Source organism: Cherax quadricarinatus, chromosome 63 (assembly GCF_038502225.1).
Source record: "Cherax quadricarinatus isolate ZL_2023a chromosome 63, ASM3850222v1, whole genome shotgun sequence".
NCBI lineage: Eukaryota > Metazoa > Arthropoda > Malacostraca > Decapoda > Parastacidae > Cherax > Cherax quadricarinatus.
Genome location: NC_091354.1, coordinates 3,771,395 through 3,788,706, shown reverse-complemented (window position 1 = coordinate 3,788,706; position 17,312 = coordinate 3,771,395). Strand labels below are relative to the sequence as shown.

Genomic DNA, 17,312 nt, shown 5'->3' with positions numbered 1-17,312 from the left:
ATTGAGTAAATGGCTGTTTATAATGTGTTTTGTGGGAAAATTGTGGTTTGTGCCAACTGGTGATGCATCTCGGGAGGGGATGACTGCTACAGTGACCTCAGACCAACTTCCAATTACTTGGGCGTCGAGTCTTCCATTCCAGCAGTGAGTATGTTGCACCTTATAATGTTGATTATTTACGTTACTTATTCCCCTAAAACTGGAGGACGACTAGGAATAAAGTACGTATCAGAAAAACCCATCTGGTCATCACGACTAGAACTGGCTGTCAACATCACATCATCTCGTGTTATATTAACGATGATAACATCACACTACCTGGAGTCTAGACAGAAATGTTTGGCAAGATCATACTAGTCACATTAGAAATGTTTGCAAATATCACACTAGAAATGTTAGTTAATAAGACTAGAATTGGTTATCAGTATACCAGAAATGGTTAACGCTAGAACTTGCTGTCAGCATCAAGCTAGAACTTGCTGTCAGCATCAAGCTAGAACTTGCTGTCAGCATCAAGCTAGAACTTGCTGTCAGCATCAAGCTAGAACTTGCTGTCAGCATCAAGCTAGAACTTGCTGTCAGCATCAAGCTAGAACTGATTTTCAATACCACACTAGAATTATTATTATAATCATGGGGAGCGCTAAACCCGTAGGATTATACAGCGCATGTAGGGGGGATGGAAGGTATTCAGGCTCAATTCAGGGAATTGGAGCACAGATCCAATTCCCTAGATCAAGAGCCCCTTACCAGCGTCAAGGAACCTCCCTTGAGGGGAATACACTAGAAGTGGTAGTCAAATTTATACCTATCGACACTTTGTATCTATCCCTAGTAAGATGATACAGGATATATATTAAAAGGAATATTAAAAATACTTTCCTGGGAGATAAAGTTAAATCTCTGAAGGTCGTTGTATCTCAGTTGTCTTGATAAATCAACACAGTAGACTTATCAAGACAGATTTGAGATATCCACATTTCCTGGTTACTCTTTTCCTCGTGGTAATTAAGGTTGTAAGTGTGACCATATTTCTAAAAGGGTGGACGGGTAAGCCAGCGGAAGGTCTCGGTCAGATGACCAGAAGCTCAAATGGCGGGTCATTAGTTAAGATCAGCGTCAAGAAACACTTGTCCTGTTTCCTGACACACCTTATCTAACCTAACCTGGCCCGGTGGCCTGGTGGCTAAAGCTCCCGCTTCACACACGGAGGGCCCGGGTTCGATTCCCGGTGGGTGGAAATTCCGACACGTTTCCTTACACCTATTGTCCTGTTCACCTAGCAGCAAATAGGTACCTGGGTGTTAGTCGACTGGTGTGGGTCGCATCCTGGGGGACAAGATTAAGGACCCCAATGGAAATAAGTTAGACAGTCCTCGATGACGCACTGACTTTCTTGGGTTATCCTGGGTGGCTAACCCTCCGGGGTTAAAAATCCGAACGAAATCTTATCTTATCTTATCTTATCTTAACCTAACCTCGTGGTAATTACTCAGTTCTTTCTGTAGCCTGGTAAGTGTCACATATATCACAAGCTGCTGAATCTAAATTGCATTAAAAATATTTTTGTCTTTCCTAAGTTATCCTGAGTCACTGATCCTCTGAGTTTAAGAACGTGAAGAAAGTATTATTTTTCCTCTCGCATGTATCATATCATATAGCCATCAACTGTAGTTGTAATGATAAATGCAATATTGCAATATCTGAGCTTTTTTTACAATACAGTGATCGTCTCCTATCCATGTGAGGTTACCCACAAAAATGAAACACTTTCACCATTATTTATTCAATTGCTGTTTTGCCACTGTATTCTTTAGCAAAATATTAAAATGATAAATACTTGGTATTAAACTGCTCATTGACTAAACATTATGGCAAGACAAATTTCACCTTGACAGTGATGCCACATACTGTTGCTATATACTCCCATCTGCTTGTAACATAGACAAAATTATCCTAAATATAAAAGTCCATGGTAGTTTGCCATGGGTTATTGAATAAATTGGGACAAACAAGTTTTCAAAATTAGATGCCATGTTAGCATCAGTGGTATATTTCAGGCTGAGTCCAAGAGGTGACAGTATGTGTGGAAAATTTGACATTTTCAATGCTTTATTTTTTTATTTTATTAAAAACCGCACATATATATACATATATGGATAGATACACATAGTAAAAACATACAATGTAGGTAGTAATAAACATTAACTCCGCCCAACACTACACAAGGTCAGAAAGAAAATACACCATACCTATAAGCACAAAAGCTAATCTAACACGCAACTCACAGGCAAATACATCGGCATGGTTTACATCATGCCATAGTATATACACCATGCATCCTAAACACACTACCCCCCTTCCTCCCCAATGGAAAGGCATGCCAACTGCCACTTATATTTTGCATAAGTACACACATAATAATTAACCATAGTCATGCAGGTATCCACCGAACATCTGCATAACTAAAGTGAACAGCCCCCAACACTGGCATCATATGTACACATTATAAACACAGCTTACAGAAACAAAGCTTACTTTTACAAAAAGAAAATGAAGATATGGAATTTCACAAACACAGCGGCAACAAAGGCCAATCAAAGCACAATATATCCGTGCTAACTTTATTTTATTGTGTAATGTCTTAGCTAAGAAGAATCTGTTCATGTACTAGACAAATGGAAACACTTTAGTGTATCATCGCAAAATAATCATATTACTGAGATGTGGGATGAAATTTTTCCTGATGGGTAAAAGAAAGATTACACTAGTGTCGACGGTCGAACCTCAAGCAGTTTATAAGCTGAACTGTAAGTGTGAGGATTTCATTCATTTACGTGTACATTGTTACTTATGAAAGTCGTCATGACCAAGTGTTAACTCTAACAATAACAATGACAATGTCAGGGCACTCATTAGTTAGTATTAACTGTTGGTTTAAATACAGAACCCAAAAAAAAGGTGCTATTGGTAATGAAAAAAGTCTGCAAAGTGTATCCGTGTGGTCAACAGCTTAACAAAATTGCTTCTGGAGAGACGTTATTACGACTTCATGCTGAAGTACTCCTGTGTTATTTCTCTATATAAATCATCACAGGATCTGCAGAGGAGAGATGGAGCTAAGGAAGAAGACTTCGGAAAAAGACGTCAGCATCCCGTGCCCTTCTCTACCAGAAGAAACAAAGCATAATCTTCAAGTTTTCCTATTCCTCTATATATCCTCTCGATAAAATAAGTTATTTTCTAGCTTCTTTGGTCGCCTGGTCAGGTTTAGATATCTGCAGGGACAGCTGGTTATTAAATATCAATACAGTTAAAGCTTATCTTGTAAAGCTTACTTGTATATTCAGTACTGAAGAATTAATTTAGATTTATTAGTGTGGTATTTGCCAGTTCTGTGTAATATAATGCAACATGCCCCTATACGTTCATTCTCAACACCCTATTACAAATGGCATTAATAATGAGTAAATTACACAGGTAAAGATGGAGAAAGTGGAAAAGTTGGCCGTGCCTTGCCTTCCAGTAGGTGAAGGACCTCATTGGCAGGAAGACCTACAAGCTCTGCTCTTCGTTGATGTCTTTGCTAAGAAACTCCGTCGACACTTCATTAACACTGGGAGGAGCCAGGAGCTCTATTTAGGTAAGCTGTTTCGTCATATAATTACACAGGATATATGCACCGTGGAGTGTTTGTATCTGTAAAGGATACATATTGTTCGTCCACCTAATGGCATTAAAGTTAACTTATGACACTAAACTTAACCCTTTGATTATAACAGATTCTGTGTAATCACTAAACACATTTAACTTGCATAATGACTAATAACATGCTCATTGGAAAAGCCAGATTTAACAATAGGCATATCATTCGCGGGAAAGGGAGTAGTAGGACGGGAGAAAGGAGTAGTGGTAGTAGTAGTAATAGTACTGGTAAAACAAGTGGTAGCGCAATAGCTACATCGCATTATATATATATATATATATATATATATATATATATATATATATATATATATATATATAATAACCTGTACTCTTAATACCGAAACTTATGACGATATTTCAGTTTGACTTGGACCATTATGAAGCCACACTGAAGCTATGTACTGTGTACTGTGTACTATGTACTGTGCCAAAACAAAAGCATTCACATTGCTAAACTCACAAACTAGTATTTAGTCACTTAGCCATAATACCAACTTACCTCATAATTTGTAATATTTTACAATTAAGAATAAAACTAAGTATGCCCGAAATGCCTAGCCATGCTAAGCGTTCTAGTGGTACACTCTGTAATCACAATTTTACTACATGTAAACCAAACAATAACCAAATTTCTGTAAACTCAGCATTGTAATCCTTATAGAGAATAAACTTTGAATTTGAATTTGAATTTGAGAAGGGAAGGGGGCCAGAATATATACAAGAAAGAGCAGGGGATGGCAGTAGTACAACGAGAGAAAAGAGTAGTAGAACGGGAGGAGGGAGTAGTAGAACGGGAGAAAGGAATAATATAATGGGATAAGGGAGTAGTACAGCGAGAGAAGGGAGCAATAGTGGTAGAATAATTGGTAGTACAATAGTCGAGGTAGAAATAAGACGGTATCAGTGGTGACAGTAGTGGTAATGGAAAATTCAGGAAAAAATAATGGCTAATGGCAGAGTGAAGTATTAGTAAAGACATAATAGTAGTAGCAATAGTAATAGTCAAGGAAGTCCATTAAACAAGATAACAGAGGGGCACTGTGGGAGAGCTGCTGGCTCATGGGGTAGGATAAAGTGTCCCGAGCGACCAAACCCCATAAAACGCAATCCACCTTGACAGAAGACAGGAAAGGCAATGGAAATATAGGAAAGTTGAAGTGGTAAGGAGAGGAAACAAAAGTCAATTCAAGTCATGAGTGTTGTGAAGTTTAGAACATATGACAATATAATGAGAAAGATCATCTACAGAGACAGAGCCTACACTATAGTTCATGTTAGGAATGTTATGTACACGTAATGCTTCAGTAAGACGGCATCTGTATAGACTAGAAGAAGGTTAGACATTTTTGGCAGAGGACCAGTTAATACGATGAATGACATGACAGAAAGGAGTATGGTTAGTATCGACAAGGCTAACACCTACTGTGCTCCTTTAAATTTGTCAGAAAGACCGCCAGTTTCTCCAAAATATTGGAGTGAACTCACGAAATCGTAATAACACTAATGATGACAAATCACAGAACAGGCCAAGTGGTTAATGCATTGACCTGTGAGTTTAAAGATTCACTTGCCATGGATTCAAGCACCCACCAGTTCTGTGATGTATTGAAGAGGAAACAAGGGGCAGGAAATACAATATTTCTGAGGCTGACTTCATATCTGCATAAATAACTCATTTTGTAACATTTTTGTGACTTGAATTCATATCTGCATAACTCGTTACAAATGTAACCAGATACTGAACATCTACTAACTTCTTGCATAACAAGCAGTCACCGGGGTTTTAATTTAAGCAAAATTCTGTATTGACCCTTCTAGCTCCCTCAACACTCGCTCGAAGGTAAATAACATGTTCCTGTCGACCATGGTACCGACCTACTTACCGCTATGTGAACAGGGGCGACAGATGTAAGGAAACATGCCCAATATTTCCACTATTCACAGAATCCAATCTATAGTAGATTCTTCACTTGTTAGCACTTGTGCCACGACCCTTCTTAATTAATGTTTGTGCGTACAGATGATGGAGACTCAGCAACGCACGTCAGTATGGTGATCCCGGTGGAAGATGATCCAGAGATGATGGTGGTGGCTCTGGGGAAGAACTTGTCTGTGGTACACTGGTCTGTTGATGACCCAGACATTCACACAACCAAGCCCAAGGTCCTCCATACCACCACTGATCACCGCTTCAACGACGCCAAGTGTGATCCCCAGGGACGTTTGTGGGCAGGTAAGACCTTATATGACCTGACAGATTTTTCTTATGTCCATTTTAATATAAAGACACGTGACATAAAGCAAGACTTATTTTAGACTCTGCTTCTCCTCGGCATTAAGATTTGATAACGCTCAGTCCGATAAGGAATACATCACGTGTATTTATATTCACTTGTGGGATTATTGTTTCAGTTACAGTATCTAGGTTAGTTTTCCTTAACACATAGCCATATTTTGTCTAAATAAAAGTGCTAATTTATTGAACAAACCCTCACTTCCCATGCAGGAAGAGTTTCAAAACAGATGCTACAGGTGCTCAAAATGGAGATATTAAAACCTTTTGCGTCTCTTTTTAAGGTCTTTTTTAACAAATATACATCAGAAGTTACGTAAGGTTTCATGTAATGTATCCATGGACTGGACCCTAATATTCTGTTAGATTCAATAATTATAAGTGAATTGCTTGACCAAACGTTGGTGTCGACAGGTACGATGTGTCCCCTAGACGACAAGGGAAAAGCACTCGAGTATAACAACTCCTCTTTATACAAGTTTGACCACGACCTGGTGTGCACAAGCTGGGTGAAGAAGGTAGTTGAATCAAACTGGTTCTAGTATTTAATGGGGTAACTACTTCTTAGATACATAACCATGGGCGGATTGTTTTGCCCAACACTTGATTACCTCAGCAGGCATGAAAGATTCTTACACATTGTCATTATTACCCCACAGTATTACTTCTAACAGAAGTGGAGTTTTATACACTCTTTCTACATCAATTTTTTCAAGGCTGTGATACAACAATATTTGACTGTAATGATTTTTATGACAATTATTCAAATGAATCTCTCATACGAAACTGGTGACGGAATTAAATGTATCTATATATGTGATAATAAGAAATATACATGCTTCAGGTGACACTGTCCAATGGGATGACCTGGAGCCATGATCGCAAGTCCTTCTATTACATAGACTCAATCGCCGAAGCTATATACCACTTCGATTATGACGATGAAGCTGGGAGTATCAGTACGTAAATAATAATAATAATAATAATAATAATAATAATAATAATAATAATAATAATAATTGTTATTAGATCATTAAAGCAAGCAATCTGTGAAGTTTTAATGATGGGTTGTATAAATGAATGTTATTCATTGTTTTGGTTGAACATTGCCTGACGCTAGCCAGTAGGCCTACGGCAATACTATTATTTATTTTATGTCTGTTCTAATATTTTTCCAATGTTATTTCAATTATATTTAAGTGTGTTTCGTATGTTCTTATGTCTTTGTTATGTTCTAGACATTGTGTCATGTAGAACAAGATAAACTTTTATAGTATAAAAACTGCCAACATACTGCAACAAAGCATTGGGAAAATCAGTTACATAAAACCTATGCTCTGAAGACGACATTCATTCTTAGGTACAATTTTACATGTGTATTATTAAGTAAAAAGCAACACTTCTTAAAATCAGCGAACTAACTGTTCCATGGTATTTTTTTTCACTAGGAACAGTAATTTTTCATAGTTCGCCTCATACATGAGCCCAACGATACACTAACTAGCACTGCCCTAAAGGTTGCCATCTAAAACAGTTGACGAACACCCAGGAACCTATTTACTGCTGGGTGATCAGGAATCCGGTAACTTACCCCTACATCTAACCGTACTTGTTAGTTTGATATCTTTATTTATATACCCCCATACCCATCCTGTGGGCGGTAGTCAAAAGATTACAGTGTACACAGTGGGTCCAGTGACCCATTGTGTACTTCTGCACACAATAGCTGAGCTCAGTACGTACCTCTGTACACAATAGTTGAACAAGTTACAGTGGTAATGAACTATTCAAATGTACTTGGTAATCAAACCAGTCCCTTTGGTTGTGAGCTGAACGTTCTAACATTGAGATACAGGTCTGTCTTTCTGTTGATGACAGGTAACCAGCGTGTGTTACTGAACTACCCAGAAGCCGGACTGCATGACCAGATGCCCGACGGCATGACCATAGACATTGATGGTAACTTGTGGGTCGCCTGCTTTTTCGGCAGACAGGTCAGTCCCTATTTATTGTAAAGTGAGAAATAAAATTTACAATACTGTAGCTGGAAGATTTCGCCACCTTTATCACAATTCAGAGAGAAAATTAGACGTTTCAGTCGTCTTTTACCTTTATCAATAACAATAATAATAATAATAACAATAATAATAATAATAATAATAATAACAATAACAGTAAATAAGGGCTACAAGTATAAGGAAAATATGTTTACGAACTAATTCGAAATTCAGTCATAGTGTAAGTCATTTACATATTTCACCTTTGTCCAGGTAATCTGCGTGGATCCTAAAGAAGCTAAGGTGATACGAAAGATCGCCATACCATCCAAAAATGTGACATCAGTGTGCTGGGGTGGGAAGGACTACTCCACTCTGTATGTCACCTCGGGCGCTCTCATGACGACTCCTGAAGAGAGAGCTGCTTACCCTTCGTCAGGAGGAACTTTTGCTGTCACTGGCCTGGGTACCAAGGGTACTCCTCCTGTTAACTATAAGGTTAATCTTGACAAGCTAAAGTAGAAGTTGATGTTAACCATCAAAAGTAAAAGTTGATATTAACAAGCTAAAGTAGAAGTTGATATTGATTAGTTAAAGTAGTTGATCATGACAGCTGAAGGAAAATATTGCAGTATTTGTGGCAACAACTGAAACACTTGTCTTGTTTTTATGAATTATAAGGCCGTAAAAAATTTGGTACGGAATTTGAGGAATTACAGATTTTGGTCACAATTTCTTGTCTTCAGAGAAAAATTTCACCATTAATTCAAATATTCTTAATTGTACACAAATGTCAGTAGTGACTTGATAATCCAGGATGGATCGAAATACCTTCCAATTTGTTTAGAATTTGTGTGTTAGCTATGATTTCTGTTACGTAATAATCTGAGATACATCATGTTTTAACCTTCACAAAATATGATCAATAAAAGTATTTAAACGAGTTTACCTCATCATTATTGATAGTGATTCACTATTATTCCTCATGTGAAACGTTGCAACATACATGTCATTTTTTTTTCAATATTAGTTCCCCTTCAAGAGTGGGCGCTGCCTTGATGCTGGTCAAATAAATAAAGTTATGCCTTCCCTTGTCATCCTGCTGGTGGGATGGGTGATAATTTTCCTCCTGACAGAGCACTTATAACTCCCCTCCCACCTCTGTTAGAGTTCTAGGTAAGCGTGCAAAAGTAGGACTGAACTCATGGATGGTCAAAGATTATTTGACAAATGTTCAGTTGGTTGTTTATTCTGCAGCATAAAGATCAGTGGTGTATGAGCTGTGAAGTTATACACTGGATACTGATATCTTGAAAATGTTTTAAAGCCTATACCATTGTAACTGAGTATTAGTCAAGACTCAACTGGCAAATGCAACACGACTGTACTTGTCATTATTCTTTCGTGTTAGGACGGCATCTATGCCAACTACACTAGCATCTGTTGTCATGTGAAATGTTTCTCAAAGTTAAGGAATGTAAGAACAGGAGCTGATGTGAGCCTTGACTTCAGTGTCTGAAATGTCCGTTATTGATTGAATGTCCCTTGAGCAAGTCTGTCAAGGGAGATCTGGGATCATCATCGCATGAGTCGATGAAAATCAAACAGGGGGTAAGTGTATATCTCTGGGTATATATACACCGAGAGGCGTGTATTTCTCAGTATATTTACACCATGAGGTATGTATCCATTAGTGTATAATCACTGGGAGGTCACTTCAAGCAATATAATATGTATTAAAGTTTGCTTCACTCGTGGTGTACAGACGACTTGCAACCATAACAGCCCTCATATACTAGATAAGATTGAAACCAAGTCACAGACCTGGAGTTTACCTGGAGAGAGTTATAGGGTCAACGCCCCCGCGGCCCAGTCTGTGACCAAGCCTCACCAAGCAGCCACCTCGAGAATGTAGCCAAATAAAGCAGGTGAAACCGCACATTATAATTAAATAAATGCGTATTAAAACAGTATTTATCTATGAGCAGACACGTTGCTGATGGATTGCCCTCAGAGACGAGATAACAGTAGCCACAACTGTCTAGCACAACCACAACTCTGTCATGTAATTGGTGGTATCCTTCCATTCACTGGGATACACCTGATTACTTCCTATTTCCCAGGCGCTGTATGACCCCTTCAGCAGCAATATTGCTAAGTGTAATAAAACGCCCAGAGACTTGTCTTTAAGGAGAAAAACTAATCTGTGGAGTGTATGTAACGGTACTTCATGTTGTCAAGGAGCTGCACTTGTATAGAATAGATGTGTAAAACATATTATGTGTGTTGAACACAGCAGGTGTCTGGTGATTTTGCTAATGTACCAAAGCTATGGAACTCTTCTAGCTTTGTTCAATGATGATAAATGGACTGACTGACGTCAGTCTTTCTCTGTCTTAAGTTTATGAAATTCAGTTGAAGTTCTCATACTACTAGTTGACTTCCAATATTGTAATCTACTTCCTTCTGTCATGTAATTATAGGTCAATGTGAGAAGGAATGTTTATAAGTACTCTGGCCAATGAAACGAGCATGTCAAAAGTGACACATAAAAATTAACGTGTCAACTTGAGAGACACAGACATATTTGAGTGCAAAGAGTATAGAAAGAAGTTAAGTTTGAAGGTTTAAGCCTACTTGTTTTTAATGTCCTCCAATTTTTACATAGGAACCAATAATCTGCATGACAACAACGGTGCTACCAGTGCCAGTAGGCTCTACTGTATACTTATACAATGTTTACTGCATACTTATACAATGTTTACTGCATACTTATACAATGTTTACTGTATACTTATACAATGTTTACTGCATACTTATACAATGTTTACTGCATACTTATACAACGTTTACTGTATACTTATACAATGTTTACTGCATACTTATACAATGTTTACTGCATACTTATACAATGTTTACTGTATACTTATACAATGTTTACTGCATACTTATACAATGTTTACTGCATACTTATACAATGTTTACTGCATACTTATACAATGTTTACTGCATACTTATACAATGTTTACTGCATACTTATACAATGTTTACTGCATACTTATACAATGTTTACTGTATACTTATACAATGTTTACTGTATACTTATACAATGTTTACTGCATACTTATACAATGTTTACTGCATACTTATGTAATGTTTACTGCATACTTATGCAATGTTTACTGCATACTTATGTAATGTTTACTGCATACTTATGCAATGTTTACTGCATACTTATGTAATGTTTACTGCATACTTATACAATGTTTACTGCATACTTATGCAGTGTTTACTGCATACTTATGCAGTGTTTATATGTCTGTATTGCAATAATTCATCTAGAAAAGAAATTGTTGGGACCTACGTTAATAATGGTAAAAAAATGCGCGTACATTTAGGCAAATATCTGGCAATGATTAATTTATTTCTTCTTCTCACGATGACCGAACAATACTTGGCACCTTCACCATGATAGAAAGTTACCCTTCTAAATACTTATAAAAAATAATATGTATATATACTTCAGTATTCATCAGGTATTACCAAGTGTCATTGCTTATCTCGTAATAACCACAAGGGTATAACATGAGTTATAGAATCAGTTGTATCGAATAAATGGCTGTTTACAATGTGTTTTGCGGAGAAATTGTGGTTTGTGCCAACTGGTGATGCATCTCGGGAGGGGATGACTGCTACAGTAACCTCAGACCAACTTCCAATTACTTGGGCGTCGAGTGCACGATTACAGCAGTGAGTACGTTGCGCCTTATAACGTTGATTATTTACGTTACTTATTCCCCTAAAACTGGAGGAAGACTAGGAATTTTGTATCACTTGTGGGTCAGAACTTTTATTTAAGAACCAAGCAAGGCCCAACCGGTCAACATCACACTAAAACTGGCTGTCAACATCACACCAGAACTGGCTATCAACATCACACTACAACTTGCTGTCAACATCACACTAAAAATGGCTGTCAACATCACACTAGAACTGGCTGTCAACATCACACTAGAACTGGCTGTCACCATCACATTAAAACTTGCTGTCAACATCACACTAAAAATGGCTGTCAACATCACAGTAGAACTGGCTGTCAACATCACACTAGAACTGGATGTCAACATCACACTAGAACTGGATGTCAACATCACACTAGAACTTGCTTTTAACATCACACTAAAAATGTCTGTCAACATCACACTAGAACTTGCTGGCAACATCACACTACAACCGGCTGTCAATTTCACACTAGAACTTGCTGTCAGCATCACACTAGAACTGGTTTTTAAAACCACGCCAGAAGTGGTAGTCAAATTTTTACCTATCGACACTTTGTATCTATCCCTAGTAAGATTTTACAGGATATAGATTAAAGGGAATAAAAAAGAATACTTTCCTGGGAGGTAAAGTTAAATCTCTGAAGGTCGTGGTACCTCCAATACGTTGTCTTGGTAAGTCCACACAGTGGTAGTTTCTGGTGCATCAGATCTGCGATATCAACATTTACTGGTTATTCTTTTCCTCGTAGTAATTAAGGCCATATATTTTATGGTCATATATTTTAAAGGCGTGGACTGGTAGGCCAGCGTAAGGCGGGTCATCAGCTGAGACCAGCGTCAGGAAACACTTGTCCTGTTTCCTGACACACCTTATCTAACCTAACCTAACCTCGTGGTAATTACTCAGTTCTTTCTGTAGCCTGGTAAGTCTCACATAGATCACAAGCTGCTGAATCTAAATTGCATTAAAAATATTTTTGTCTTTCCTAAGTTATCCTGAGTCACTGATCCTCTGAGTTTAAGAACGTGAAGAAAGTATTATTTTTCCTCTCGCATATATCATATCATATAGCCATCAACTGTAGTTGTAATGATAAATGCAATATTGCAATATCTGAGCTTTTTTTACAATACAATGATCGTCTCCTATCCAGGTGATGTTACCCACAAAAATGAAACACTTTCACCATTATTTATTCAATTGCTGTTTTGCCACTGTATTCTTTAGTAAAATATTAAAATGATAAATACTTGGTATTAAACTGCTCATTGACTAAACATTATGGCAAGACAAATTTCACCTTGACAGTGATGCCACATACTGTTGCTATATACTCCCATCTGCTTGTAACATAGACAAAATTATCCTAAATATAAAAGTCCATGGTAGTTTGCCATGGATTATTGAATAAATTGGGACAAACAAGTTTTCAAAATTAGATGCCATGTTAGCGTCAGTGGTATATTTCAGGCTGAGTCCAAGAGGTGACAGTATGTGTGGAAAATTTGATATTTTCAATGCTTTATTGAAGAGTGTAATGTCTTATTTAAGAAAATTCTGTTCATGCACTAGACAAATGGAAACACTTTACTGTATCATCACAAAATAATCATATTACTGAGATGAGGAATGAAATTTTCCTTGATAGATAAAAGAAAGATTACACTAGTGTCGACGGTCGAACCTCAAGCAGTTTATAAGCTGAACTGTAAGTGTGAGGATTTCATTCATTTACGTGTACATTGTTACTTATGAAAGTCGTCATGAGCAGGTGTTAACTCTAACAATAACAATGACAATGTCAGGGCGCTCATTAGTTAGTATTAACAGTTAGTTTCAATAAAGAACCAAAAAAAAAAAAGGTGCTATTGGTAATGAAAAAAGTCTGCAAAGTGTATCCGTGTGGTCAACAGCTTAACAAAATTGCTTCTGGAGAGACGTTATTACGAATTCATGCTGAAGTACTCCTGTGTTATTTCTCTATATAAATCACCACAGGATCTGCAAAGGAGAGATGGAGCAAAGGAAGAAGTCTTCGGACAAAGATGTCAGCACCCCGTGCCCTTCTCTACCGGAAGAAACAGCATAATCTAGCTCGTTTGGACGCCTGGTCAGGGACAGGCGTAAAACTTACATGTATATTCAGTACTGAAGAATTAATTTAGATTTATTAGTGTGGTATTTGCCAGTTCTGTGTAATATAATGTAACATGCCCCTATACGTTCATTTTCAACACCCTATTACAAATGGCATTAATAATAATGAGTAAATTACACAGGTAAAGATGGTGGAGAAAGTGGAAAAGTTGGCCTTGCCTTGCCTTCCAGTAGGTGAAGGACCTCATTGGCAGGAAGACCTACAAGCTCTGCTCTTCGTTGATGTCTTTGCTAAGAAACTCCGTCGACACTTCATTAACACTGGGAGGAGCCAGGAGCTCTATTTAGGTGAGCTGTTTCGTCATATAATTACACAGGATGTATGCACCGTGGAGTGTTTGTATCTGTAAAGGATACACATTGTTCGTCCACCTAATGGCATTAAAGTTAGCTTATGACACTTATGACACTTAGCTTATGAACTTAACCCTTTGATTATAACTGATTCTGTGTCATCACTAAACACATTTAACTTGCATAATGACTAATAACATGCTCATTGGAAAATCCACATTTAACAAGAGGCATTTCATTCGCGCGAAAGGGAGTAGTAGGACGGGAGAAAAGAGTAGTAGTAGTAGTAGTAGTAATAGAACTGGTAAAACAAGTGGTAGTGGAATAGGTACATATCATTATATATATAATAACCTGCACTCTTGATACTGAAACTTATGACATTTCAGTTTGACTTGGACCATTATGAAGCCACACTGAAGCAAGAAGGGAAGGGGGCCAGAATATATACAAGAAAGAGCAGGGGATGGCAGTAGTACAACGAGAGAATAGAGTAGTAGAACGGGAGGAGGGAGTAGTAGAACGGGAGAAAGGAATAATATAATGGGATAGGAGAGTACTACAGCGACAGAAGGGAGCAATAGTGGTAGAATAATTGGTAATAAATAGTCGAGGTAGAAATAAGACGGTATCAGTGGTGACAGTAGTGGTAATGGAAAATTCGGGAAAACATAATGGCTAATGGCAGAGTGAAGTATTAGTAAAGACATAATAGTAATAGCAATAGTAATAGTCAAGGAAGTCCATTAAACAAGAGAACAGAGGGGCACTGTGGGAGAGCTGCTGGCTCATGGGGTAGGATAAAGTGTCCCGAGGGACCAAACCCCATAAAACGCAATCCACCTTGACAGAAGACAGGAAAGGCAATGGAAATATAGGAAACTTGAAGTGGTAAGGAGAGGAAACAAAGGTCAGTTCAAGTCATGAGTGTTGTGAAGTTTAAAACATATACAATATAATGAGAAAGATCATCTACAGAGACAGAACCTACACTATGATTCATGTTAGGAATGTTATGTACAAATAATGCTTCAGTAAGAAAGCATCTGTAAAGACTAGAAGAAGGTTAGACACTTTTGGCAGAGGACCAGTTAATACGATGAATATGGTCTCTAACATGACATAAAGGAGTATTGTTAGTATCGACAAGGCTAACACTTTTATTGTGCTCCTTTAAATTTGTCAAAAAGACCGCCAGTTTCTCCAAAATATTGGAGTGAACTCACGAAATCGTAATAACACTAATGATGACAAATCACAGAACAGGCCAAGTGGTTAATGCATTGGCCTTTTAAGTTTAAAGATCCACTTGCTATGAATTTAAGCACCCACCAGTTCCGTGATGTGTTGAAGAGGAAACAAGGGGCAGGAAATGCAATATTTCTGTGACTGTCTTCATATCTGCATAAATACTCATTTTGTAACATTTTAATATTTTTGTGACTTGAATTCATATCTCCATAACTCATTACAAATGAAACCAGTTACTGAACATCTACTAACTCCTTGAATAAAAAAGCAGTTACTGGGGTTATAATTTAAGCAAAATTCTGGATCTACCCTTCTAGCTCCCTCAACACTCGTTCATTTTCCTGTTGACCATGGTACCGACCTACTTACTGCTATGTGATCAGGGGCAACAGATGTAAGGAAACATGCCAATTATATCTACTATTCACAGATTCCAGTCTATAATAGACTCTTCACTTGTTAGCACTTGTGCCACGAGCATTCTTAATTAATGTGTGTGCGTACAGATGATGGAGACTCAGCAACATTCGTCAGTATGGTGATCCCGGTGGAAGATGATCCCGAGTTGATGGTGGTGGCTCTGGGGAAGAACTTGTCTGTGGTACGCTGGTCTGTTGATGACCCAAACATTCACACGACCAAGCCCAAGGTCCTCCATACCACCACTGATCACCGCTTCAACGATGCCAAGTGTGATCCCCAGGGACGTTTGTGGGCAGGTAAGACTTCATGTGACCTGATTGATTTTTCTTATACATGTTAACATAAAGACACGTGATATAAAGCAAGACTTATTTTAGACTCTGCTTCTCTTCGGCACTAAGATTTGATAACGCTCAGTCCGATAAGGAATACATCACGTGTACTTATATACATTTGTGGGATTTGTGTTTCAGTAACAGTATCTAATTAGTTTTGTCTAACACAGTCATATTTTGTCTAAATAAAACAGCTAATTTATTGAACAAACCCTCACTTCCCGTGCAGGAAGAGTTTCAAAACAGTTGCTACAGGTGCTCAAAATGGAGATATTAAAACCTTTTGCGGCTCTGTTTAAGGTCTTTTTTAACAAATATACATCAGAAGTTAGAAGGAGCCTATAATCAATGTTATGTAAGTTTTCATGTAATGTATCCATGGACTGGACCCTAATATTCTGTTAGATCCAACAAATGCAGATGAATGCTTGACCAAACGTTGGTGTCGACAGGTACGATGTGTCCCCTAGACGACAAGGGAAAACCACTCGAGTATAACAACTGCTCCTTATACAAGTTTGACCACGATCTGGTGTGCACAAGCTGGGTGAAGAAGGTAGTTGTATCAAACTTGTTTTAGTATTTACTTAGTTAACTTGGTCTTAGATACATAACAATGGGAGGAATGTTTTGGCAAACACTCTAATACTTGATCAGGTATGTAAGATTCTTACACATTATCATTATTACCCACAATATGAATTCAAAAAGAAGTGGAGTTTTATACACTCTCCATCACTTTTTTCAAGTCTGTGACACAGCAATATTTGACTAATGATTTTTATGGTCATTATTCAAATGAATCTCTCATATGAAACTGGTGACAGAATTAAATGTATTTTATATATGATAATAAGAAATATACATGCTTCAGGTGACACTGTCCAATGGGATGACCTGGAGCCATGATCGCAAGTCCTTCTATTACATAGACACAGTCGCCGAAGCTATATACCACTTCGATTATGACGATGAGGCTGGAAGTATCAGTACGTAAATAATAATAATAATAATAATAATAATAATAATAATCGTTATTAGACCATTAAAGCAAGCATTCTGTAAAGTTGT

At 37.6% G+C, this 17,312-nt stretch overlaps 1 protein-coding gene across 1 annotated transcript in view; it reads left to right on the top strand.

Annotated features, from left to right (window-relative positions):
• The window catches only part of LOC128698254 (uncharacterized), a 44,794-nt gene continuing 27,482 nt past the window's right edge, over positions 1-17,312 (top strand). The window contains 13 exon segments of the mRNA XM_070098538.1: positions 1-144; positions 3,481-3,643; positions 5,729-5,941; positions 6,416-6,519; positions 6,846-6,960; positions 7,880-7,995; positions 8,272-8,522; positions 11,667-11,752; positions 13,780-13,904; positions 14,061-14,226; positions 15,990-16,202; positions 16,694-16,797; positions 17,116-17,230. Of these exon segments, the coding sequence (XP_069954639.1) occupies positions 3,487-3,643; positions 5,729-5,941; positions 6,416-6,519; positions 6,846-6,960; positions 7,880-7,995; positions 8,272-8,522; positions 11,667-11,752; positions 13,780-13,904; positions 14,061-14,226; positions 15,990-16,202; positions 16,694-16,797; positions 17,116-17,230 (1,765 nt within the window). The 5' untranslated portion in view covers positions 1-144; positions 3,481-3,486.